The sequence below is a fragment of the Callorhinchus milii genome, unplaced genomic scaffold, assembly GCF_018977255.1.
Source record: "Callorhinchus milii isolate IMCB2004 unplaced genomic scaffold, IMCB_Cmil_1.0 Scaffold30, whole genome shotgun sequence".
Lineage (NCBI taxonomy): Eukaryota > Metazoa > Chordata > Chondrichthyes > Chimaeriformes > Callorhinchidae > Callorhinchus > Callorhinchus milii.
Window position 1 is genome coordinate 3,875,430 of NW_024704771.1, and position 24,320 is coordinate 3,899,749.

The 24,320-nt window shown below is 47.6% G+C and overlaps 1 protein-coding gene across 1 annotated transcript; it reads right to left on the reverse strand.

Annotated features, from left to right (window-relative positions):
* Positions 1 to 1,191: 1,191 nt before the first annotated feature.
* Positions 1,192 to 22,962, reverse strand: LOC103172894. Its single transcript, XM_042344790.1, has 18 exons — positions 22,660 to 22,962; positions 20,052 to 20,214; positions 18,802 to 18,951; positions 17,996 to 18,156; positions 17,430 to 17,606; positions 16,853 to 16,994; positions 15,491 to 15,678; positions 14,194 to 14,335; positions 13,362 to 13,538; positions 10,652 to 10,875; positions 8,027 to 8,189; positions 6,781 to 6,930; positions 6,229 to 6,389; positions 5,664 to 5,840; positions 5,074 to 5,215; positions 3,708 to 3,895; positions 2,411 to 2,552; positions 1,192 to 1,669 (listed from the first exon to the last, which is right to left on the reverse strand). The coding sequence occupies exons 1-18, from the start codon at positions 22,858 to 22,860 to the stop codon at positions 1,491 to 1,493; spliced, it is 3,027 nt and encodes a 1,008-aa protein (XP_042200724.1). The 5' UTR covers positions 22,861 to 22,962; the 3' UTR covers positions 1,192 to 1,490.
* Positions 22,963 to 24,320: the final 1,358 nt, after the last annotated feature.

Sequence of the window (24,320 nt, forward strand, 5' to 3'; positions counted from 1 at the left end):
AGCTCAAAGAAAAAAAGTCATCTGTTTCCCCCTCAATAGACACTGTCTATTTATTTGAAGCTCATTGCGGCTTCTTTGACGGAACAGTCAATGACCGCACAACAGGGGAACGATTTTACTCTTTCCGTCCCAGTTTGGAGCTCGTCGCGCGCGTCCGGGAAAGTACTCCGAAAGGCGGCGTCCGCCGCCGCCGTTGCACCGGGAAACGCGACGCGGTTCGCGTTTTTTCGTCGAATCGGGAGCATCGGAGGACCCGCGGCGCGGAAGGAGGCCCTTCGGCCCCATCGTGTCCGCGCAACAGCGCCGGGTCGAAGAGAGAAAAAAGTTATCGACAGGAATAACACGCGGCAGGAATTGGGGCAGAGTGCTGCTGCTCGGAAAGCCAGGAGACGGTTCACCGGGGATGAAGTTACTGGGAATGAAGGGATGACACGAGACTTGCTAAGGCTCTCAACGTGACGAGCGAAAGTAGTCGGAGTTCTGAACCCGTCCTCCTACTGCTGCGCTGTTTCAGCTTCCACGCTCTACCCTCTCCCACCCCCGAGGACATAAGGCTCAGAGACACATACAAACTAGAGTCCCCCCCACCCCACACCCCCTCCGACACACAAACATAACACACACAGAACCTCTCGAAGGGCTTCAAACACGACCCGAGTCCTCTCGCCTGCGAGGCGAGCGCTCTGTGCTGCGCTGCGGATAATTTAACAAACTTTTTATCGTAATTCTGGAACTCCCTTCCTCTCTCCTTCCCCATTTCCAGGTCGCGTCTGATAACCTTCCTCTTCGACTGCTTATGGTCACATCCCCCCTTTCCCCGGCACCGAGCCGTGCTCCGCCACTGACAAGCGCTCCGAGACGCTGTCCTGCGTGAGGGACGCCATATAGGGACGTTTCGCCCACAATATACAGTCAATTCACGTTACAGTATATTCTGTGAAGTGCTTTGAGATGTCGAGAAGACGTGATAAGGCGCTGTATCAAATGCAAAGATTTTTATTGTTATTATAAAGACAAGTTGTTGTTGGGATAACAAAACATGTACACACATATCTCCCCAACACACCCCCTCCCACACACCCCACACCCCACACACACCATACACACATCACATCACCCCCCACACACCACACCCCCTCCAACACACACCACACCCCCCACACACCACAAACACCACACACACAGCTCAGCTGAGCTTTTACCAAATGTGTCATTTATTAAGTTGTCCGTTCAACAAAAAATTAGTTCAAATCAGAACAAAGTACAAATTACACAGTCACTACACTTTACATTATTTCCTGTGAAGCACTTTGAGACGTTTCAAGGATGTGACAAGACTCTGTACCAAATGTAAGGCTTATTATTATTGTTGTATCAGATACACGGATTTCTATTGTTATTATTAATTGTCCCTGTGTGTGTGTTTGGTCTCCGAGACGCCACTCGCACGTGAAGGGGGATACAGTTCTGGTTGTTGTTTGTCTCAACTCCTAACGGAGCACAGCGCAGAGCTTGTAAGGTGTCGGGGATGATGTGATTCCGACAATGGCCGTGAGGGGAAGGTCGGTCACTCCGGGCGGAGGCTGGAATCGGAATCTCTGCATCAGCGTCGAGAAGAAGAGAAAGAGTTCAGCTTTAGCCAGACTCTCGCCTGCGCAGGCCCTTCGCCCTGAGAAACACGACAGGGAGAGAAAGACAGTCATGTAGTCGCGATTACATTGTACTCGTGGTGTCCTGTAGGGCTGTGATTAGAGCAGTCGCCTCGCAAGCGAGAGCACACGGGTTCGATTCCCCCGCGGTGCCAAACCTTACTCCAAGTTTCCTTACTCCACACACACAGACACACACACACAGACATACACACACACACAGATACACACAGACTCACACACATAGACATACACACACAGACGCGCACACACAGACTCACACACACAGACATACACACAGACACACAAATACACAGACACACACATAGACTCACATACACATATACACAGACACACACACGGATACATATACAGATACACACACACACACAGACACACACACACACACACAGACACAGACACACACACAGACACACACACACACAGACACACACACACACACAGACACACACACACACAGACACACACAGACACACACACACACACAGACACACACACACACACAGACACACACACACAGACACACACACACAGACACACACACACAGACACACACACACAGACACACACACACACACGCCTCTATTTACGCAGCAGTAAGTAGGAACCCGGTTGCTAGTCAATTGCTGGATTATTTTTCTGGGGGTAATAATCGCTTTAAGACGTCTCGATGATGTGATAAGTCACTGTATGCAAGGATTATTATTATTATTGATAAAGATAAACATTGATCTCATTACCTGCAGAGAAAGGCATGAAAGCATCTCTCTTCCTGAACTTGCCCTCGACGTCGAGGAAGTGGGAGGGGTTGAATTCATTGGGTTTTTCCCACTGTGTTTTGTCATACAGCACTGAGGTCAGTAACGGGATCACACGGGTGCCCTGGAATCACAACGCACGTCAGAGCTTTGTAAATGTTCTATTAATCCATCTCGGACCACCCGAGCCCTGAGGGCTTGGACCTTGGCCAGGAGGGTCCCCGTTATTCCAGGGCACTCGCTGCTGTTGACAGCACAGCCCGGCCTGGCCCATCGGCAGGACCCGGAAGGGCCGACCAGTCACTGGGGGCAGGGAATCCTCCCCCTCAGCTCCTGTTAACCCTATTTATTCCCACAGTTATTTTTACTCAATTGTCGGCCTCACGCGGAAACCCATCACCGTTGCTTAAGAGCCTCCAAACGAAGATATAGATAGGCTCGGGGAGTGGGCGAGTAGGTGGCAGATGGTATTTAATATAGGGAAGTGTGAAGTTATTCACCTAGGCAGAAAAAATAGAAAAACAGATTATTTTCTAGAGGGGGAGAGATTAGATAGTGTTAGTGTTCAGAGGGATTTGGGTGTCCTTGTACACCAGTCTCAAAAAGTTAGTTTGCAGGTGCAGCAGTAACTAAGAAGGCGAACGGCAGTTAGCGTTCATTGCAAAAGTACAAGAGTAGGGAAGTCTCGCTGCAGCTGTATAGGGCTTTGGTGAGACCGCACCTGGAGTATTGTGTGAAGTTTTGGTCTCCTTATTTAAAAAAGGACATACTTGCCCTCGAGGGGGTGCAGCGTAGATTCACTCGGTTAGTTCCTGGGATGAGGGGACTGACCTATGAGGAGAGGCTGAATAAACTGGGGCTGTGTTCTCCAGAGTACAGAAGAATTAGGGGGATCTTATTGAAACATATAAGATTCTTAAAGGGCTGATAAAGTAGACACTGAGGGTCTGTTTCCCCTGGAAGGAGAATCTATAACCAGGGATCACAGTCTGAAAATTAAGGGTCAGCCTTTTAGAACAGAGTTGAGGAAATATTTCTTCACTCAGAGGGCAGTGACTTTATGGAATTCACTCCCCCAGAAGGCTGTAGATGCTCAGTCCTTGACATCTTCAAGGCTGAGACTGATAGATTTTTTAAAAATAGAGGGATTGGGGGATATGGGGATACGGCAGGTAATTAGAGTTAGGTCAGAAGATCAGCCATGAGCTTATCGAATGGCGGGGAAGGCTCGAGGGGCCAAATGGCCTTCTCCTGCTCCCAACTCTTATGTTCTTATTACCTTAGGTATAAAATATCCTCGGAAGTTTGTGTCGGCAGTTGTGGCGTGGGGAAGGTTCAATGGGACAATGTTTCCAAATCTCTGCGTTTCATGTATGACGGCGTCTGTGAAAGGCATTGCTTTACGGTCTTCCAGCCTCGGGTGACGGTCTGTCCCAATCACTTGATCGATTTCCTCATGGACTTTCTCTAAAGGAAAGAAACGCTGATCATGAGGGTATTTGTCAGCCTGGCTCCATCCGTGACCCTGAGCCAGAAGGTGGTGGGTTCAAGCCCCACGTCAGGGACTCAGACCTACTTTAGGACAATGATCTAATAATATTCTTTACGCTCGATTATAGCGCTTTATCACTCCGTCGAGACATCTCAAAGCGCTTCACACTGTAATCTGCAGTGACTGTATTTTGTGCGCTCTGAGACTCTATCCTGGGTGGAGGGCGCTTTACAAGTGAGAGTTGTTCTTGTTTGTGGCTGAAATGCGACAGCCAATTGCGCACACGGAGGAAAGCAATCTGCCAGTCGAGCTCCAACCGGGTTCCTACTTACTGCTGGAACAGAGGCGCGTGGAGTAAGGAAACTTGCCTCAGGTTTCACCGCCCGGGAATCGAACCCGGGTCCTCTCTCTTGCGAGACGAGTGCTCTAACCACTACGCTACAGGACTCCACAGTTAAGGGTGAGATTCAGTCATGGTCTGTATTACACAAGCAAATCTCAACAGGAGAACTAACATAACATAACATGTAGGAGCAGGAGTAGGCCATTCGGCCCTTCGAGCCTGTGCCCCGCCATTCAATCATGGCTGATCGTCTAACTCCAGCTAATAACCTGACGCTGCCTTATCCCCATATCCCTTAGTCCCTTTAGCAATAAGAAATCTATCTATCTCAGTCTTGAATATGTTCAAGGACTGAGCGTCAACAGCCCTTTGGGGTAGTGAGTTCCATACATTCACTGCCCTTTGAGTGAAGAAGTTCTTCCTCAACTCAGTGCAAAAGGGCTGCCTCTGATTTTAAGGTTGTGACATCTGGTTTTAGTTTCTCCAACCGGGGGAAACAATCTCCCACTCTCTACTCTATCATGCTCTTTGATGACGTTATAGGTTTCTAGAGAATATAGGCCCAAATAGGTCAGCCTATCCTCGTAACTCATCCCCTTCATCCCTGGTGTAACCTAGTAAATCTACGTTGCACGCCCTCCAAGGCAAGTACATCCTTCCTTAAATGAGGAGACCAAAACTGGACACAGTATTCCAGGGCCCTATACAGTTGCAGCAAGACTTCCCTACTCTTATACTCTAATCCTTTCATAATAAACTCTTCTGGTATTTGTTAGTTCAACGAGTAACTGACAACAACGGAAATCTTACGTTGAAAGTCGGGGAATTTCATCATCAGCAGAATAGCCCACCGGAGTGTGGTTGAGGTCGTCTCCATTCCAGCGACAAACAGATCGTTTGTTGTGATCACCAGATTCTCCTCATGAAAATAGGTCTTTGGGTTTCCCGATTCCTGAGAAACAAATGCAGTCAAACTCGCATAAGTCTTTATATGTCGTTCAGCCATCCACGCCTCGCTCCTTCCTAACTCTATGACCCGCTAACCAACTCCATATCAACCTGTCCGCTCCCTCCGCTCGGCGGCTCCGGCACTGCTCCAAATCCATGACTATTCCAGCGCCTAGGGACGCCTTCCCAACATGAAAGGTACCGTGTAAATGTAACTTATTATTGTAATAATTCCCCCAACCTAAAAAAACCCTCCAAAAACATGACTGTTTATGGAACACTGCTGTGCATTATTGGCTGCTGCGTTTCGCCCACAAATTACAGTCACTACACTTTACAGTATATCCTGTGAAGCGCTTTGAGACGTCTCAATGACATGATAAGGTGCGATATCAAATGCAAGGATTACTATTACTATTACTATTACTATTATTATTATTATTATTATTTACTTCCTGTTGCTTGACCATGAAGGCTTGAATGAAACTGCGAACGGAATCTATATTCAGATCCTGTCTGTTCTCCTTCAGTATTTTCCTCAAGAAGGTTCGGACGATCGTGGCATTGGACAGAAAGGTCTTATGTTTGCCCGGCAGAAAATCCAGGAACGGAAACACGAAATTGATCAGCTGAGAAGAGAGAAAGGACGAAAGAGTAAACAGGAGCTCATTTCCCTCCGGTGGTATCCCAGAGCCCCTCCGCCTCACCCTCTCCTGTGCCTTCTTCAAGATCTTCCTCTTCGACCACCTCTTCGGTCACACTCCCACCACATTGTTTCTTTGAAGGGATTATTAACTCCGGAAAACGAACCGCCAGCCGAACTGACTGCTAGGTAACAGAGGCGTGTGGAGTAGGAAAACTTCCTAAGGTTTCTTCCTGCTCAGGTGTCTATCCTGGGTCCTCTCGCTTGCGAGGCGAGTGAGATAACCAGAACTCCACAAGTGAGCGGGTTGAGCGGGCTAACCTTCAGCAGTTACCCCATCCCAGCAATACACACTCTGACGCAGAGAGCGTTACCTGCACTGTTGGACTGATTGCCAGCCTAATGTTTTCATTGATGATCCGTATAAGATTGACAAACGTCTGATCATCATAATTAAACCTGTTGCCCAGTAGGATAGAGCAGATGACATTGGCCACAGCACCATTTGTCAGAATCGTGGTTTCAAAGGGCTGACCTAAAAAACAACACAGCGATCACCCAAATGATACAATAATCCTTGTATCTCATGTCGTGTTTTATCACTGGTGGAGTCTAGTGGTGAGTTTCATTCATCTCAGAAACTCGGGTGTAAAATATTACTAATAATAATTATCCTTTCATTTGATACAGCGCCTTATCGCGTCTTTTTTTTTCCTTTTCAAGTACATATCCAATTGCCTTTTGAAATCTACCCCAACAACTCTCCGGTGAAAAAGATTCTCCTCACCTGCCCTCTGGTTCTTTTGCCAATTACCTTAAATCTGTGACCTCTGAATAGTTCAGTCACTCAATTCGCGACTGTTTGTGGGATACTGCTGTACGCAATGGGCTGCCGTGAATCATACAGTACAGAAGGAGCCCATCACCTTTATAAGACTGGAACACGTCACTTAAGTGAGACGCTTCCTCTATGATTTTATCTTCGACAGATTTCTTCCCCATCCCGAAATCCCGGAGGGTTGATAATGTAAATCGTCGCATCTGCTTCCAGGATTCGCCGTCAGCCAGAATAACACCTTAAAGAGAATCCGGAGAAAGGTTTTACTCCACAACGAAAAGCATAAGAGTAGTAACATTAACGGACGGAGTCCTGTAGCTCGGTGGTGAGAGCACTCGCCTCACAAGCGAGCGACCTGGGTGCTATTCCCGGTCAGGGCCAAACGTTGGGCAAGTTTCCTTACTCCACACACACGTCTCCGTTCACCTGGCAGTAACTAGGAACCTGGTGGTTGGGCGATTGACGGATCGCTTTTCCAGGGGAAATCATTGCTTCAGGAAAAAGATAAGTAACAATAAATTGGTCACTCAATCCACGGCTGTTTGAGGGAAACAGAGTAAACAGAGGCACGTGTGTGTGTGTGTGTGTGCGCGTGTGTGTGGAGTAAGGAAATGTGCCCAACAATCACTACACTGCTGTGAGAAATTGGCCGCCACGTTTCACCCACAAAACGCACAGCTACTACACTTTGCAGTACATTCCGTGAAGCGCTTTGAGACGTCTCGAAGACCTGTTAAGGCGCTATATCAAATGCAAGGATTATTATTATTATTATGGCCCCTTCTCACATCATTGGGACGTTTCAAAACGCTTCACATGATACACTGTGAAGTGTAGAGACTGTGTGTTTGGTGAGCAAAACCCAGCGGCCAATTGCACACAGTAGTGCTCCACAAACAGCCGTGGATTTAGTGACCAATTTATTATTTTTCTAAGGAATTATTACCCCGGTTGTTGTCCATCGAACAACTGGGTGTCAATTTACTGCTCAGTAAACAGAGGCGTACGGAGTAAGGAAACTTGCCTACGGTTTCGCCCTGACCGAGAATCAAACCCCTGTCCCCTCGCTTGCGGGGCGAGCACGCTAACCACTATGCTACAGGACTCCAAAATAATAATAATAACAAGAATAGTAGGTGGAGTCCCATATCGAATGTAGGAACATAATATAAATATAACAATTGCACACGCAGCAGTGTCCCACAATTTATATTATAATAGTGTAATATAAATATAACAATATAATATAATAATAGCAATGTAATATAACAATACAATGTAAATATAATAAATGAAGATAAATATAACCTAATGCAATAGGGAAGAGGAATTACCGTGGTTTTTCCTGTGGATGCTGTTGACGTGGTCATGCGGACGTCCCATAAATTCCTCGGCATGGTTGACCAGTGCGTCCTTCACCACCTCGTAACCCGTCAGCACCACCGTGTCCTGCTGACCCAACCGCAGGGAAAATATACAGCCATGTTTCTCCGACAACTGGAGGGAGAGACCAGTATAAGATAAAATGTAAAGTGCAGTGACTGTGTGTTTTACAGCCACGCGGGGCAAACATTAGGCAAGTTTCCTTACTCCACGCGCCTCTGTTTACCCGGCAGTAATTAGGAACCCGGTTGTTACGTCGATTGGCGGATCACTTTCTGGGGGGAACATTCCCTCTAAAATAATGTGGTCACTCAATGTTTGCGGGACACTGCTGCGCGCAATTGGCAGCTGCTAATGCATTTGAGACAGCGCCTTATCACGTCGTTGAGACGTCTCAAAGCGCTTCACAGAATATATTGTAAAGTGGAGTGTTCTGTGTATGACGGTGTATTCTGTGGTGTATTCAATGTTCATATATTGATGTATTCCACATATTCACATTTTCGGTTTAACGTTTTCTCTGAAGGAGAAACGAGGCTCCTCTGGAGGAGGGTCAGCTTAGGCTACATGAGCTCAAAGTCCTGCATCCTTCGAACTCATACAGTCTTCAACCACAAGCTTCTGACTTAGGTTGAGAGGCCAAGCTGAGCCCGAGAGACTCACAACTTCATGTCAACACGATCAGATCAACAGAGGAACTCCCCAGGTGCGGTTCCAGAGATCAGGAACACCGGGGTACCCATGGTTGGTGGATCAGGGGAGAGCGATGAAGCAGCCTGGTTTAAAGGGAACAAAAGTCTTTGGGAACACTCAGCAGGTAAGGCAGCATCTATGGAGAAAGGAAAGTGAGTCAGGAGAAAGGAAAGACCCGTTGTCAGGACTGGAGGCACGTTGAGAGTTGCCAAACAAAGTGGGGGAAGGTGAGCTGTTAAGGTCTGAAATTGTTGAAATCAATATGGAGGCCAGAGGGCTGGAAGGTCCCTGGCAGATAAGTCAGGTGCTGTTCCTTGAGCTGTGGCTCATTGGAACAGCGCAGGAAGGAGACCGTGGATGGAGAGGTCAGAGCGCGAGTGGGAGGGAGAGTTGAAGTGGCAAGAAACCGGAAGCTCAGGGCTGTGCTCACGGACAGAACGGAGGTGATCGGCAAATCGGTCGCCCCATCCGCGTTTGGGACACGCGTGTAGAGGAGATCACATCGTGAGCAGCGAATGCAGTAAACTACATCGGTGGCAGCACATGTAAGTCACTGTCTCACTTGAACACTGTGTTCGGGGACCTGGACAGTGGGAATGGGAGGAGGAGGTGAAAGGGCAGGTACTGCGTCTCCTGCGTTGGCTCACAAAATACTTCCAGCATTTGTGTTTTGACAAAGTATAACGATTGTGCTGGGATTCCTAAAAATAAGCCAATATTACTTATTCTTAATTTTGATTCAAAATAAATCAGGATTAACCAAACGTTATCCCTGTGACTTTGCACATGTGTTCTGTAAGAAACAAAAAAACAAATGGACAAACCAACTGAACCAGAGTCAAAACAGAGTCAAAATCTGAAGTTAATAAGTAAAATGTACTCAATCCTCATAGTGCGGTGGAGAGGGTGGGGGGGGGGGGGGGGCAGGTGGAGAGACAGCTTTCACAACGAGCAGAGTTTGACCCTTAGGACATCACAAAAAAACAACTTCAAAATGAAGTCCGCGCGCAAGAATCTGCCGAATTTTCCAGGTGGAATTTTATCCCCAGTTATTGTCTGGTTTAGGAGGTGTGAGGGGGGCAATATTTTCCTATTCTTGATGGTTAATCCCATGACTGCCTTTCAGTGGGTATTAATCTGAGATCTTTTCTTGTGCAACTGCAGGAACATAGCACTTTTTCATCATTTTTCAAGAAAACCATCCAGACATCCACAAAGTGAATGAGGGGCTGAGAGATACCGAGGGGGAGAGATTCAGTTTTGTCATTGCTCTGCACATTACGAGTGATGCCGTTAAAGGGCGACAATCGGCTAACGACCGTGTTCCTACTTCCTACGAGGCAAATAGGAGGCATTATTAAAAACGTTCACCATTTACTGTGCACTACATACGGTTCTGATTACAAAAATATTCAAATCATAAAGCAACAAACTGTGAACTACGTAAGGAAAGGGACAGTTCTTGGCATTTAATGATAATAACCACTGAGATGTCCCAAAGCGCTTCGCAGAATATACTGTAAAGTGTGGTGAGTGTTTACTTTGTGGGGGAAACGCGGCAGCCAATTGTGCACAGCGGTGACCCTCAAACAGGAGTGGATTGAAGTGATCAAATGATTACTTTATTTGGAAAGCGATTGGCAATCGACTAACTACGGGGCTGCTTCTCACTGTTGGATAAACAGAGGCGTGTGTGTGTGGGGGTGGGGGGGATGTGTGTGTGTCTGTGTGTGTCTGTGGGGTGTGTGTGGTGGTTGGGGGGGGGGTTTGTGTCTGTGTGCGGAGAAAGCAAAAATGTCTAAGGTGTCTCCCCGCCCGGGAATGGACACCCGGGGTCCTCTGGCTTGCGAGTCGAGGGCTCTAACCCCCCCCCCCCCACTCACCTGCATCAAGGATTCGTGGAGACGGCTCAGTTTGACCTGGTGCAGGTTGCCGATGATGGGCAGGCCTGCCGGGCCAGCGGGGAAGCGGGGGTCAGTTTTACGCCCGGACGCCAGGAAGAGGAGAAGAACCATAACCAGAGAGCAGAGCAACAGGGCAGTCGTGAGGTCAACAGCGGGCAAAGCCAAAGCCAGCAGAGCCATGGTGGGCGAGCAGGGAATGGGAGCTCAACTCAGCCCGACAGCATCTACCCTCACTCCCTCGCTCTCTCTATCCCTCCTCCCTTCCTCTCTCGCTCTATCCCTCCTCCCTCTCTCTCTGTCCCTCCTCACTTCCACTTATAAGGACACAATCACATGACAACATTCACTCCCTCTGCCCTTGACACACACCGCCAAACAGCTAACGCAGCATTTCTAAAGCCGGGAGGGTCCGATGGCAAAGACAATTGACAAAATACAACTTGTAATCGCACAGTGCCGTTCAGACAGAGCAATAATTATTATGTAATAAATGCAAGGATTATTATTATCATTATTATTACGGTTGTGTTCTCAAGTAGGGCACCAAACAGTGACCTGATATTCCCTTTTGTGCAATAGAATTTACAGCATTTGTCTCAGATTTCGCCTCTGGCACGCAAGACTGAACTGCGATGATTTACAAGTCGGTCATGTATTATAATAGCCTCTCACCTAATTACATGTGGTAAGGCAAGTGGTCAAATGACGCAGCTACGGGACTCCACTGTAAAGTGTTCTGATGGTGTTTTGTAGGTGAGAGTGCAACCTTCTACCTTTATGGCTTTCTCGAAACTTTGACCGACATTTGAGAGCTTGAGTGTACAGTTATTTGCTGTGCCCATAATAATGCAATCAATAAAGATGTGCGTGGAAGTGGTTGACCTGTGAATGAATTATGGGCACAGTTTTGAGACGTCTCACCGACAGGATGAGTCTCCTCGCCGGCCTTCCCGGCACCTCCCTCCACAAGCTGCAGGTCATTCAGAACTCTGCAGCTCGTGTACTGTCCCGCACCAGGCTTCGGGACCACATCACTCCCACCCTCGCTCGCCTCCACTGGCTCCCCATCCCCCAGAGGGTCGAATTCAAGATCCTCATCCTCACCTACAAGGCCATTCACGGCCTCGCTCCCTCCTACCTCTCCGACCTACTATCGGCCCACATACCCGCCCATACCCTCCGTTCCTCCGGCTCCGGTCTGCTCCACATCCCCCGCCCCAACCGCCCTACCATCGGTGGCCGGGCCTTCAGCCTCTCAGCCCCGAGGCTCTGGAATTCCATCCCCCAGTGCCTTCGTCGCTTCCTCCATTTCCTCCTTCAAAACCAGTCTCAAGACCTTCCTCTTCGACCGTGCCTTCAGCTCCCCTCTCGACTCTCTACCCCCTCCTCGCTCCCTCCCTTCCCTCCCCTCACCCTGACCCTTCTCAGGTCCTGACCCAAACGTCCCGACGTGAAAGGCACTCTATAAATATAATGTTGTTGTTGTTGAAGCGCTATATCAAATGCAAGGATTATTATTATTATTACAGCAAATTCTGTCAAATCACTTTGAGCCGTGAAAAGGCACTGCATCAAAGGCAAGGATAAGAACATTTGCAGCCGAAAGACCAAGGTCCATCCAGTTCACCTTCCACCATCCTGGCAATCACATGCACAAGTCATGTCACAAACTATATCCTGTATCCCAAGATATTATTCCCTAAATCATTTTTTTTCCATCAACGGGGTGTCTGACCCACGCGGAAACCCATCACCGTGCGTTAAGAGTCTCCAAACCAAGCTGAGAATTTCATGCATCCCATCTCCACATGGAAATCACGGCGATCACAAGAACAACAATAAAATTACATTTGTATACACCTTTCACGTTGGGAGGACCAGTGCTTTGGGACGTCCTCCCGACGTGAAAGGCGCTCTATGAATGTAATTGTGTTGTTTGTCGTTGTTGAGGACGTCAGTGTTGGACGGTCGGTGTTTCAGACCCGAGCTGGGGGTCGGGATTGGAGAGGCAGGGGTTGAAGCAGGGTGAGGTAGAGGAGAAACCATTTGTGGAGTTTAGGCAATAAACCCTTTAAAAAATTTGGACACTCACTCAATCCACGACTGTTTGTGGGACATTGCTCTGTGCGATTGGTCGCCCACAAAATACACAGTCGATCCACTTGACACTATATTCTGTGAAGCAATTTGAGACACACTAAACACACTGCACACACATATCACACACACCACACACACACACACACTAAACACACTGCACACACGTATCACACACACCACACACACACACTAAACACACTGCACACACGTATGTCACACACACACACAAACTAAACACACTTCACACACATATTACACACACACACATACATCACACACACAGCCCAGCTGATTTTTTACCAAATGTGTCATTTATTAAATTGTCCGTTCAATACAAAATTAGTTCAAATCAGAACTAAATAGAAAATGCACAGTCACTACACTTTACATTATATCCTGTGAAGCACTCTGAGAGTCTCAATCATGTGACAAGACTCTGTACCAAATGTAAGGCTTATTATTATTGTTGTATCAGATACACGGATTTCTATTATTATTATTAATTGTCCCTGTGTGTGTGTTTGGTCTCCGAGACGCCACTCGCACGTGAAGGGGGATACAGTTCTGGTTGTTGTTTGTCTCAACTCCTAACGGAGCACAGCGCAGAGCTTGTAAGGTGTCGGGGATGATGTGATTCCGACAATGGCCGTGAGGGGAAGGTCGGTCACTCCGGGCGGAGGCTGGAATCGGAATCTCTGCATCAGCGTCGAGAAGAAGAGAAAGAGTTCAGCTTTAGCCAGACTCTCGCCTGCGCAGGCCCTTCGCCCTGAGAAACACGACAGGGAGAGAAAGACAGTCATGTAGTCGCGATTACATTGTACTCGTGGTGTCCTGTAGGGCTGTGATTAGAGCAGTCGCCTCGCAAGCGAGAGCACACGGGTTCGATTCCCCCGCGGTGCCAAACCTTACTCCAAGTTTCCTTACTCCACACACACAGACACACACACACAGACATACACACACACACAGATACACACAGACTCACACACACAGACATACACACACAGACGCGCACACACAGACTCACACACACAGACATACACACAGACACACAAATACACAGACACACACATAGACTCACACACACATATACACAGACACACACACGGATACATATACAGATACACACACACACACAGACACACACACACACACACAGACACAGACACACACGCAGACACACACACACACAGACACACACACACACACAGACACACACACACACACAGACACACACACAGACACACACACACACACACGCCTCTATTTACGCAGCAGTAAGTAGGAACCCGGTTGCTAGTCAATTGCTGGATTATTTTTCTGGGGGTAATAATCGCTTTAAGACGTCTCGATGATGTGATAAGTCACTGTATGCAAGGATTATTATTATTATTGATAAAGATAAACATTGATCTCATTACCTGCAGAGAAAGGCATGAAAGCATCTCTCTTCCTGAACTTGCCCTCGACGTCGAGGAAGTGGGAGGGGTTGAATTCATTGGGTTTTTCCCACTGTGTTTTGTCATACAGCACTGAGGTCAGTAACGGGATCACACGGGTGCCCTGGAATCACAACGCACGTCAGAGCTTTGTAAATGTTCTATTAATCCATCTCGGACCACCCGAGCCCTGAGGGCTTGGACCTTGGCCAGGAGGGTCCCCGTTATTCCAGGGCACTCGCTGCTGTTGACAGCACAGCCCGGCCTGGCCCATCGGCAGGACCCGGAAGGGCCGATCAGTCATTGGGGGCAGGGAATCCTCCCCCTCAGCTCCTGTTAACCCTATTTATTCCCACAGTTATTTTTACTCAATTGTCGGCCTCACGCGGAAACCCATCACCGTTGCTTAAGAGCCTCCAAACGAAGATATAGATAGGCGAGGGGAGTGGGCGAGTAGGTGGCAGATGGTATTTAATGTGGGCAAGTGTGAAGTTATTCACCTAGGCAGAAAAAATAGAAAAACATATTATTTTCTAGAGGGGGAGAGATTAGATAGTGTTAGTGTTCAGAGGGATTTGGGTGTCCTTGTACACCAGTCTCAAAAAGTTAGTTTGCAGGTGCAGCAGTAACTAAGAAGGCGAACGGCAGTTAGCGTTCATTGCAAAAGGTTTAGAGTACAAGAGTAGGGAAGTCTCGCTGCAACTGTATAGGGCTTTGGTGAGACCGCACCTGGAGTATGGTGTGAAGTTTTGGTCTCCTTATTTAAAAAAGGACATACTTGCCCCAGAGGGGGTGCAGCGTAGATTCACTCGGTTAGTTCCTGGGATGAGGGGACTGACCTATGAGGAGAGGCTGAATAAACTGGGGCTGTGTTCTCCAGAGTACAGAAGAATTAGGGGAGATCTTATTGAAACATATAAGATTCTTAAAGGGCTGATAAAGTAGACACTGAGGGTCTGTTTCCCCTGGAAGGAGAATCTATAACAGTCTGAAAATTAAGGGTCAGCCTTTTAGAACAGAGTTGAGGAAATATTTCTTCACTCAGAGGGCAGTGACTTTATGGAATTCACTCCCCCAGAAGGCTGTAGATGCTCAGTCCTTGAACATCTTCAAGGCTGAGACTGATAGATTTTTAAAAAATAGAGGGATTGGGGGATATGGGGATACGGCGGGTAATTAGAGTTAGGTCAGAAGATCAGCCATGAGCTTATCGAATGGCGGGGAAGGCTCGAGGGGCCAAATGGCCTTCTCCTGCTCCTAACTCTTATGTTCTTATTACCTTAGGTATAAAATATCCTCGGAAGTTTGTGTCGGCAGTTGTGGCGTGGGGAAGGTTCAATGGGACAATGTTTCCAAATCTCTGCGTTTCATGTATGACGGCGTCTGTGAAAGGCATTGCTTTACGGTCTTCCAGCCTCGGGTGACGGTCTGTCCCAATCACTTGATCGATTTCCTCATGGACTTTCTCTAAAGGAAAGAAACGTGGATCACGAGGGTATTTGTCAGCCTCCATCCGTGACCCTGAGCCAGAAGGTGGTGGGTTCAAGCCCCACGTCAGGGACTCAGACCTACTTTAGGACAATGATCTAATAATATTCTTTACGCTCGATTATAGCGCTTTATCACTCCGTCGAGACATCTCAAAGCGCTTCACACTGTAATCTGCAGTGACTGTGTATTTTGTGCGCTCTGAGACTCTATCCTGGGTGGAGGGCGCTTTACAAGTGAGAGTTGTTCTTGTTTGTGGCTGAAATGCGACAGCCAATTGCACACACGGAGGAAAGCAATCTGCCAGTCGAGCTCCAACCGGGTTCCTACTTACTGCTGGAACAGAGGCGCGTGGAGTAAGGAAACTTGCCTCAGGTTTCACCGCCCGGGAATCGAACCCGGGTCCTCTCTCTTGCGAGACGAGTGCTCTAACCACTACGCTACAGGACTCCACAGTTAAGGGTGAGATTCAGTCATGGTCTGTATTACACAAGCAAATCTCAACAGAAGAACTAACATAACATAACATGTAGGAGCAGGAGTAGGCCATTCGGCCCTTCGAGCCTGGCCCGCCATTCAATCATGGCTGATCGTCTAACTCCAGCTAATAACCTGACACTGCCTTATCTCCATATCCCTTAGTCCCTTTAGCAATAAGAAATCTATCTATCTCAGTCTTGAATATGTTCAAGGACTGAGCGTCAACAGCCCTTTGGGGTAGTGAGTTCCATACATTCACTGCCCTTTGAGTGAAGAAGTTCTTCCTCAACTCATTGCAAAAGGGCTGCCTCTGATTTTAAAGTTGTGACCCCTGGTTTTAGTTTCTCCAACCGGGGGAAACAATCTCCCACTCTCTACTCTGTCATGCCCTTTGATGACGTTATAGGTTTCTAGAGAATATAGGCCCAAATAGGTCAGCCTATCCTCGTAACTCATCCCCTTCATCCCTGGTGTAACCTAGTAAATCTACGTTGCACGCCCTCCAAGGCAAGTACATCCTTCCTTAAATGAGGAGACCAAAACTGGACACAGTATTCCAGGGCCCTATACAGTTGCAGCAAGACTTCCCTACTCTTATACTCTAATCCTTTCATAATAAACTCTTCTGGTATTTGTTAATTCAACGAGTAACTGACAACAACGGAAATCTTACGTTGAAAGTCGGGGAATTTCATCATCAGCAGAATAGCCCACCGGAGTGTGGTTGAGGTCGTCTCCATTCCAGCGACAAACAGATCGTTTGTTGTGATCACCAGATTCTCCTCATGAAAATAGGTCTTTGGGTTTCCCGATTCCTGAGAAACAAATGCAGTCAAACTCGCATAAGTCTTTATATGTCGTTCAGCCATCCACACCTCGCTCCTTCCTAACTCTATGACCCGCTAACCAACTCCATATCAACCTGTCCGCTCCCTCCGCTCAGCGGCTCCGGCACTGCTCCAAATCCATGACTATTCCAGCGCCTAGGGACGCCCTCCCAACATGAAAGGTACCGTGTAAATGTAACTTATTATTGTAATAATTCTCCCAACCAAAAAAAACCCTCCAAAAACATGACTGTTTATGGAACACTGCTGTGCATTATTGGCTGCTGCGTTTCGCCCACAAATTACACAGTCACTACACTTTACAGTATATCCTGTGAAGCGCTTTGAGACGTCCCAATGACATGATAAGGTGCGATATCAAATGCAAGGATTACTATTATTATTATTATTATTATTATTTACTTCCTGTTGCTTGACCATGAAGGCTTGAATGAAACTGCGAACGGAATCTATATTCAGATCCTGTCTGTTCTCCTTCAGTATTTTCCTCAAGAAGGTTCGGACGATCGTGGCATTGGACAGAAAGGTCTTATGTTTGCCCGGCAGAAAATCCAGGAACGGAAACACGAAATTGATCAGCTGAGAAGAGAGAAAGGACGAAAGAGTAAACAGGAGCTCATTTCCCTCCGGTGGTATCCCAGAGCCCCTCCGCCTCACCCTCTCCTGTGCCTTCTTCAAGATCTTCCTCTTCGACCACCTCTTCGGTCACACTCCCACCACATTGTTTCTTTGAAGGGATTATTAACTCCGGAAAACGAACCGCCAGCCGAACTGACTGCTAGGTAACAGAGGCGTGTGGAGTAGGAAAACTTCCCTAAGGTTTCTTCCTGCTCAGGTGTCTATCCTGGGTCCTCTCGCTTGCGAGGCGAGTGAGATAACCAGAACTCCACAAGTGAGCGGGTTGAGCGGGCTAACCTTCAGCAGTTACCCCATCCCAGCAATACACACTCTGACGCAGAGAGCGTTACCTGCACTGTTGGACTGATTGCCAGCCTAATGTTTTCATTGATGATCCGTATAAGATTGACAAACGTCTGATCATCATAATTAAACCTGTTGCCCAGTAGGATAGAGCAGATGACATTGGCCACAGCACCATTTGTCAGAATCGTGGTTTCAAAGGGCTGACCTAAAAAACAACACAGCGATCACCCAAATGATACAATATTCCTTGTATCTCATGTCGTGTTTTATCACTGGTGGAGTCTAGTGGTGAGTTTGATCCATCTCAGAAACTCGGGTGTAAAATATTAATAATAATAATTATCCTTTCATTTGATACAGCGCCTTATCGCGTCTTTTTTTTTCCTTTTCAAGTACATATCCAATTGCCTTTTGAAATCCACCCCAACAACTCTCCGGTGAAAAAGATTCTCCTCACCTGCCCTCTGGTTCTTTTGCCAATTACCTTAAATCTGTGACCTCTGGTTACCGACCCACCCGCCAGAGGAAACAGCTTCTCCCTATTTACTCTGTCAAAACCTCTCCCAATTTTTAACAGCTCTATTAAATCTCCTCACAACCATCTCTGCTCTAAGGAGAACAATTCCAGCCTCTCTCGTCTCTCCAAATAACTGAAGTCCTTTAACTGGCAGTAAGTAGGAACCTGGGTGTTGGTCGATTGGTAGATCCCTTTTTTGGCCATAATAATAATAATCCCTTCAATTTGTTTTTAAAAATGAATAGTTCAGTCACTCAATTCGCGACTGTTTGTGGGATACTGCTGTAGGCAATTGGCTGCCGTGAATCATACAGTACAGAAGGAGCCCATCACCTTTATAAGACTGGAACACGTCACTTAAGTGAGACGCTTCCTCTATGATTTTATCTTCGACAGATTTCTTCCCCATCCCGAAATCCCGGAGGGTTGATAATGTAAATCGTCGCATCTGTTTCCAGGATTCGCCGTCAGCCAGAATAACACCTTAAAGAGAATCCGGAGAAAGGTTTTACTCCACAACGAAAAGCATAAGAGAAGTAACATTAACGGACGGAGTCCTGTAGCTCGGTGGTGAGAGCACTCGCCTCACAAGCGAGCGACCTGGGTGCTATTCCCGGTCAGGGCCAAACGTTGGGCAAGTTTCCTTACTCCACACACACGTCTCTGTTCACTTACTGCCGTAAGTAGGAACCTGGTGGTTGGGCGATTGACGGATCGCTTTTCCAAGGGTAATCATTGCTTCAGGAAAAAAATAAGTAACAATAAATTGGTCACTCAATCCACGGCTGTTTGAGGGAAACAGAGTAAACAGAGGCACGTGTGTGTGTGTGTGTGTGTGTGCGCGTGTGTGTGGAGTAAGGAAATGTGCCCAACAATCACTACACTGCTGTGAGAAATTGGCCGCCACGTTTCACCCACAAAACGCACAGCTACTACACTTTGCAGTACATTCCGTGAAGCGCTTTGAGACGTCTCGAAGACCTGTTAAGGCGCTATATCAAATGCAAGGATTATTATTATTATTATGGCCCCTTCTCACATCATTGGGACGTTTCAAAGCGCTTCACATGATACACTGTGAAGTGTAGAGACTGTGTGTTTGGTGAGCAAAACCCAGCGGCCAATTGCACACAGTAGTGCTCCACAAACAGCCGTGGATTTAGTGACCAATTTATTATTTTTCTAAGGAATTATTACCCCGGTTGTTGTCCATCGAACAACTGGGTGTCAATTTACTGCTCAGTAAACAGAGGCGTACGGAGTAAGGAAACTTGCCTACGGTTTCGCCCTGACCGAGAATCAAACCCCTGTCCCCTCGCTTGCGGGGCGAGCACGCTAACCACTATGCTACAGGACTCCAAAATAATAATAATAACAAGAATAGTAGGTGGAGTCCCATATCGAATGTAGGAACATAATATAAATATAACAATTGCACACGCAGCAGTGTCCCACAATTTATATTATAATAGTGTAATATAAATATAACAACATAATATAATAATAGCAATGTAATATAACAATACAATGTAAATATAATAAATGAAGATAAATAACCTAATGCAATAGGGAAGAGGAATTACCGTGGTTTTTCCTGTGGATGCTGTTGACGTGGTCATGCGGACGTCCCATAAATTCCTCGGCATGGTTGACCAGTGCGTCCTTCACCACCTCGTAACCCGTCAGCACCACCGTGTCCTGCTGACCCAACCGCAGGGAAAATATACAGCCATGTTTCTCCGACAACTGGAGGGAGAGACCAGTATAAGATAAAATGTAAAGTGCAGTGACTGTGTGTTTTACAGCCACGCGGGGCAAACATTAGGCAAGTTTCCTTACTCCACGCGCCTCTGTTTACCCGGCAGTAATTAGGAACCCGGTTGTTACGTCGATTGGCGGATCACTTTCTGGGGGGAACATTCCCTCTAAAATAATGTGGTCACTCAATGTTTGCGGGACACTGCTGCGCGCAATTGGCAGCTGCTAATGCATTTGAGACAGCGCCTTATCACGTCGTTGAGACGTCTCAAAGCGCTTCACAGAATATATTGTAAAGTGGAGTGTTCTGTGTATGACGGTGTATTCTGTGGTGTATTCAATGTTCATATATTGATGTATTCCACATATTCACATTTTCGGTTTAACGTTTTCTCTGAAGGAGAAACGAGGCTCCTCTGGAGGAGGCTCAGCTTAGGCTACATGAGCTCAAAGTCCTGCATCCTTCGAACTCATACAGTCTTTAACTACAAGCTTCTGACTTAGGCTGAGAGGCCAAGCTGAGCCCGAGAGACTCACAACTTCATGTCAACACGATCAGATCAACAGAGGAACTCCCAGGTGCGGTTCCAGAGATCAGGAACACCGGGGTACCCATGGTTGGTGGATCAGGGGAGAGCGATGAAGCAGCCTGGTTTAAAGGGAACAAAAGTCTTTGGGAACACTCAGCAGGTAAGGCAGCATCTATGGAGAAAGGAAAGTGAGTCAGGAGAAAGGAAAGACCCGTTGTCAGGACTGGAGGCACGTTGAGAGTTGCCAAACAAGTGGGGGAAGGTGAGCTGTTAAGGTCTGAAATTGTTGAAATCAATATGGAGGCCAGAGGGCTGGAAGGTCCCTGGCAGATAAGTCAGGTGCTGTTCCTTGAGCTGTGGCTCATTGGAACAGCGCAGGAAGGAGACCGTGGATGGAGAGGTCAGAGCGCGAGTGGGAGGGAGAGTTGAAGTGGCAAGAAACCGGAAGCTCAGGGCTGTGCTCACGGAGAGAACGGAGGTGATCGGCAAATCGGTCGCCCCATCCGCGTTTGGGACACGCGTGTAGAGGAGATCACATCGTGAGCAGCGAATGCAGTAAACTACGTCGGTGGCAGCACATGTAAGTCACTGTCTCACTTGAACACTGTGTTCGGGGACCTGGACAGTGGGAATGGGAGGAGGAGGTGAAAGGGCAGGTACTGCGTCTCCTGCGTTGGCTCACAAAATACTTCCAGCATTTGTGTTTTGACAAAGTATAACGATTGTGCTGGGATTCCTAAAAATAAGCCAATATTACTTATTCTTAATTTTGATTAAAAATAAATCAGGATTAACCAAACGTTATCCCTGGGACTTTGCACATGTGTTCTGTAAGAAACAAAAAACCAAATGGACAAACCAACTGAACCAGAGTCAAAACAGAGTCAGAATCTGAAGTTAATAAGTAAAATGTACTCAATCCTCATAGTGCGGTGGAGAGGGTGGGGGGGGGGGCAGGTGGAGAGACAGCTTTCACAACGAGCAGAGTTTGACCCTTAGGACATCACAAAAAAAACAACTTCAAAATGAAGTCCGCGCGCAAGAATCTGCCGAATTTTCCAGGTGGAATTTTATCCCCAATTATTGTCTGGTTTAGGAGGTGTGAGGGGGGCAATATTTTCCTATTCTTGATGGTTAATCCCATGACTGCCTTTCAGTGGGTATTAATCTGAGATCTTTTCTTGTGCAACTGCAGGAACATAGCACTTTTTCATCATTTTTCAAGAAAACCATCCAGACATCCACAAAGTGAATGAGGGGCTGAGAGATACCGAGGGGGAGAGATTCAGTTTTGTCATTGCTCTGCACATTACGAGTGATGCCGTTAAAGGGCGACAATCGGCTAACGACCGTGTTCCTACTTCCTACGAGGCAAATAGGAGGCATTATTAAAAACGTTCACCATTTACTGTGGACTACATACGGTTCTGATTACAAAAATATTCAAATCATAAAGCAACAAACTGTGAACTACGTAAGGAAAGGGACAGTTCTTGGCATTTAATGATAATAACCACTGAGATGTCCCAAAGCGCTTCGCAGAATATACTGTAAAGTACTTTCACTTTGTGGGGGAAACGCGGCAGCCAATTGTGCACAGCGGTGACCCTCAAACAGGAGTGGATTGAAGTGATCAAATGATTACTTTATTTGGAAAGCGATTGGCAATCGACTAACTACGGGGCTGCTTCTCACTGCTGGATAAACAGAGGCGTGTGTGTGTGGGGTGGGGGGATGTGTGTGTGTCTGTGTGTGTCTGTGGGGTGTGTGTGGTGGTTGGGGGGGGTTTGTGTCTGTGTGCGGAGAAAGCAAAAATGTCTAAGGTGTCTCCCCGCCCGGGAATGGACACCCGGGGGTCCTCTGGCTTGCGAGTCGAGGGCTCTAACCCCCCCCCCCCACTCACCTGCATCAAGGATTCGTGGAGACGGCTCAGTTTGACCTGGTGCAGGTTGCCGATGATGGGCAGGCCTGCCGGGCCAGCGGGGAAGCGGGGGTCAGTTTTACGCCCGGACGCCAGGAAGAGGAGAAGAACCATAACCAGAGAGCAGAGCAACAGGGCAGTCGTGAGGTCAACAGCGGGCAAAGCCAAAGCCAGCAGAGCCATGGTGGGCGAGCAGGGAATGGGAGCTCAACTCAGCCTGACAGCATCTACCCTCACTCCCTCGCTCTCTCTCTATCCCTCCTCCCTTCCTCTCTCGCTCTATCCCTCCTCCCTCTCTCTCTGTCCCTCCTCACTTCCACTTATAAGGACACAATCACATGACAACATTCACTCCCTCTGCCCTTTACACACACCGCCAAACAGCTAACGCAGCATTTCTAAAGCCGGGAGGGTCCGATGGCAAAGACAATTGACAAAATACAACTTGTAATCGCACAGTGCCGTTCAGACAGAGCAATAATTATTATGTAATAAATGCAAGGATTATTATTATCATTATTATTACGGTTGTGTTCTCAAGTAGGGCACCAAACAGTGACCTGATATTCCCTTTTGTGCAATAGAATTTACAGCATTTGTCTCAGATTTCGCCTCTGGCACGCAAGACTGAACTGCGATGATTTACAAGTCGGTCATGTATTATAATAGCCTCTCACCTAATTACATGTGGTAAGGCAAGTGGTTAAATGACGCAGCTACGGGACTCCACTGTAAAGTGTTCTGATGGTGTTTTGTAGGTGAGAGTGCCAACTTCTACCTTTATGGCTTTGTCGAAACTTTGACCGACATTTGAGAGCTTGAGTGTACAGTTATTTGCTGTGCCCATAATAATGCAATCAATAAAGATGTGCGTGGAAGTGGTTGACCTGTGAATGAATTATGGGCACAGTTTTGAGACGTCTCACCGACAGGATGAGTCTCCTCGCCGGCCTTCCCGGCACCTCCCTCCACAAGCTGCAGGTCATTCAGAACTCTGCAGCTCGTGTACTGTCCCGCACCAGGCTTCGGGAACACATCACTCCCACCCTCGCTCGCCTCCACTGGCTCCCCATCCCCCAGAGGGTCGAATTCAAGATCCTCATCCTCACCTACAAGGCCATTCACGGCCTCGCTCCCTCCTACCTCTCCAACCTACTATCCCCCTACCTACCTGCCCGTACCCTCCGTTCCTCTGGCTCCGGTCTGCTCCACATCCCCCGCCCCAACCGCCCTACCATCGGTGGCCGGGCCTTCAGCCTCTCAGCCCCGAGGCTCTGGAATTCCATCCCCCAGTGCCTTCGTCGCTTCCTCCATTTCCTCCTTCAAAGCCGGTCTCAAGACCTTCCTCTTCGACCGTGCCTTCAGCTCCCCTCTCGACTCTCTACCCCCTCCTCGCTCCCTCCCTTCCCTCCCCTCACCCTGACCCTTCTCAGGTCCTGACCCAAACGTCCCGACGTGAAAGGCACTCTATAAATATAATGTTGTTGTTGTTGAAGCGCTATATCAAATGCAAGGATTATTATTATTATTACAGCAAATTCTGTCAAATCACTTTGAGCCGTGAAAAGGCACTGCATCAAAGGCAAGGATAAGAACATTTGCAGCCGAAAGACCAAGGTCCATCCAGTTCACCTTCCACCATC

Excerpts from the sequence above, each read along its gene's own strand:
- LOC103172894 (XM_042344790.1), bottom strand. The coding sequence starts at position 22,860 with ATGGCTCTGCTGGCTTTGGCTTTGCCCGCTGTTGACCTCACGACTGCC. Across the intron at positions 16,995-17,429 it reads TCATGGTCAAGCAACAGGAA|GAATCGGGAAACCCAAAGAC; the intron begins GTAAATAATAAT and ends TTTGTTTCTCAG. Across the intron at positions 6,931-8,026 it reads CATCCACAGGAAAAACCACG|GTGTTATTCTGGCTGACGGC; the intron begins GTAATTCCTCTT and ends ATTCTCTTTAAG.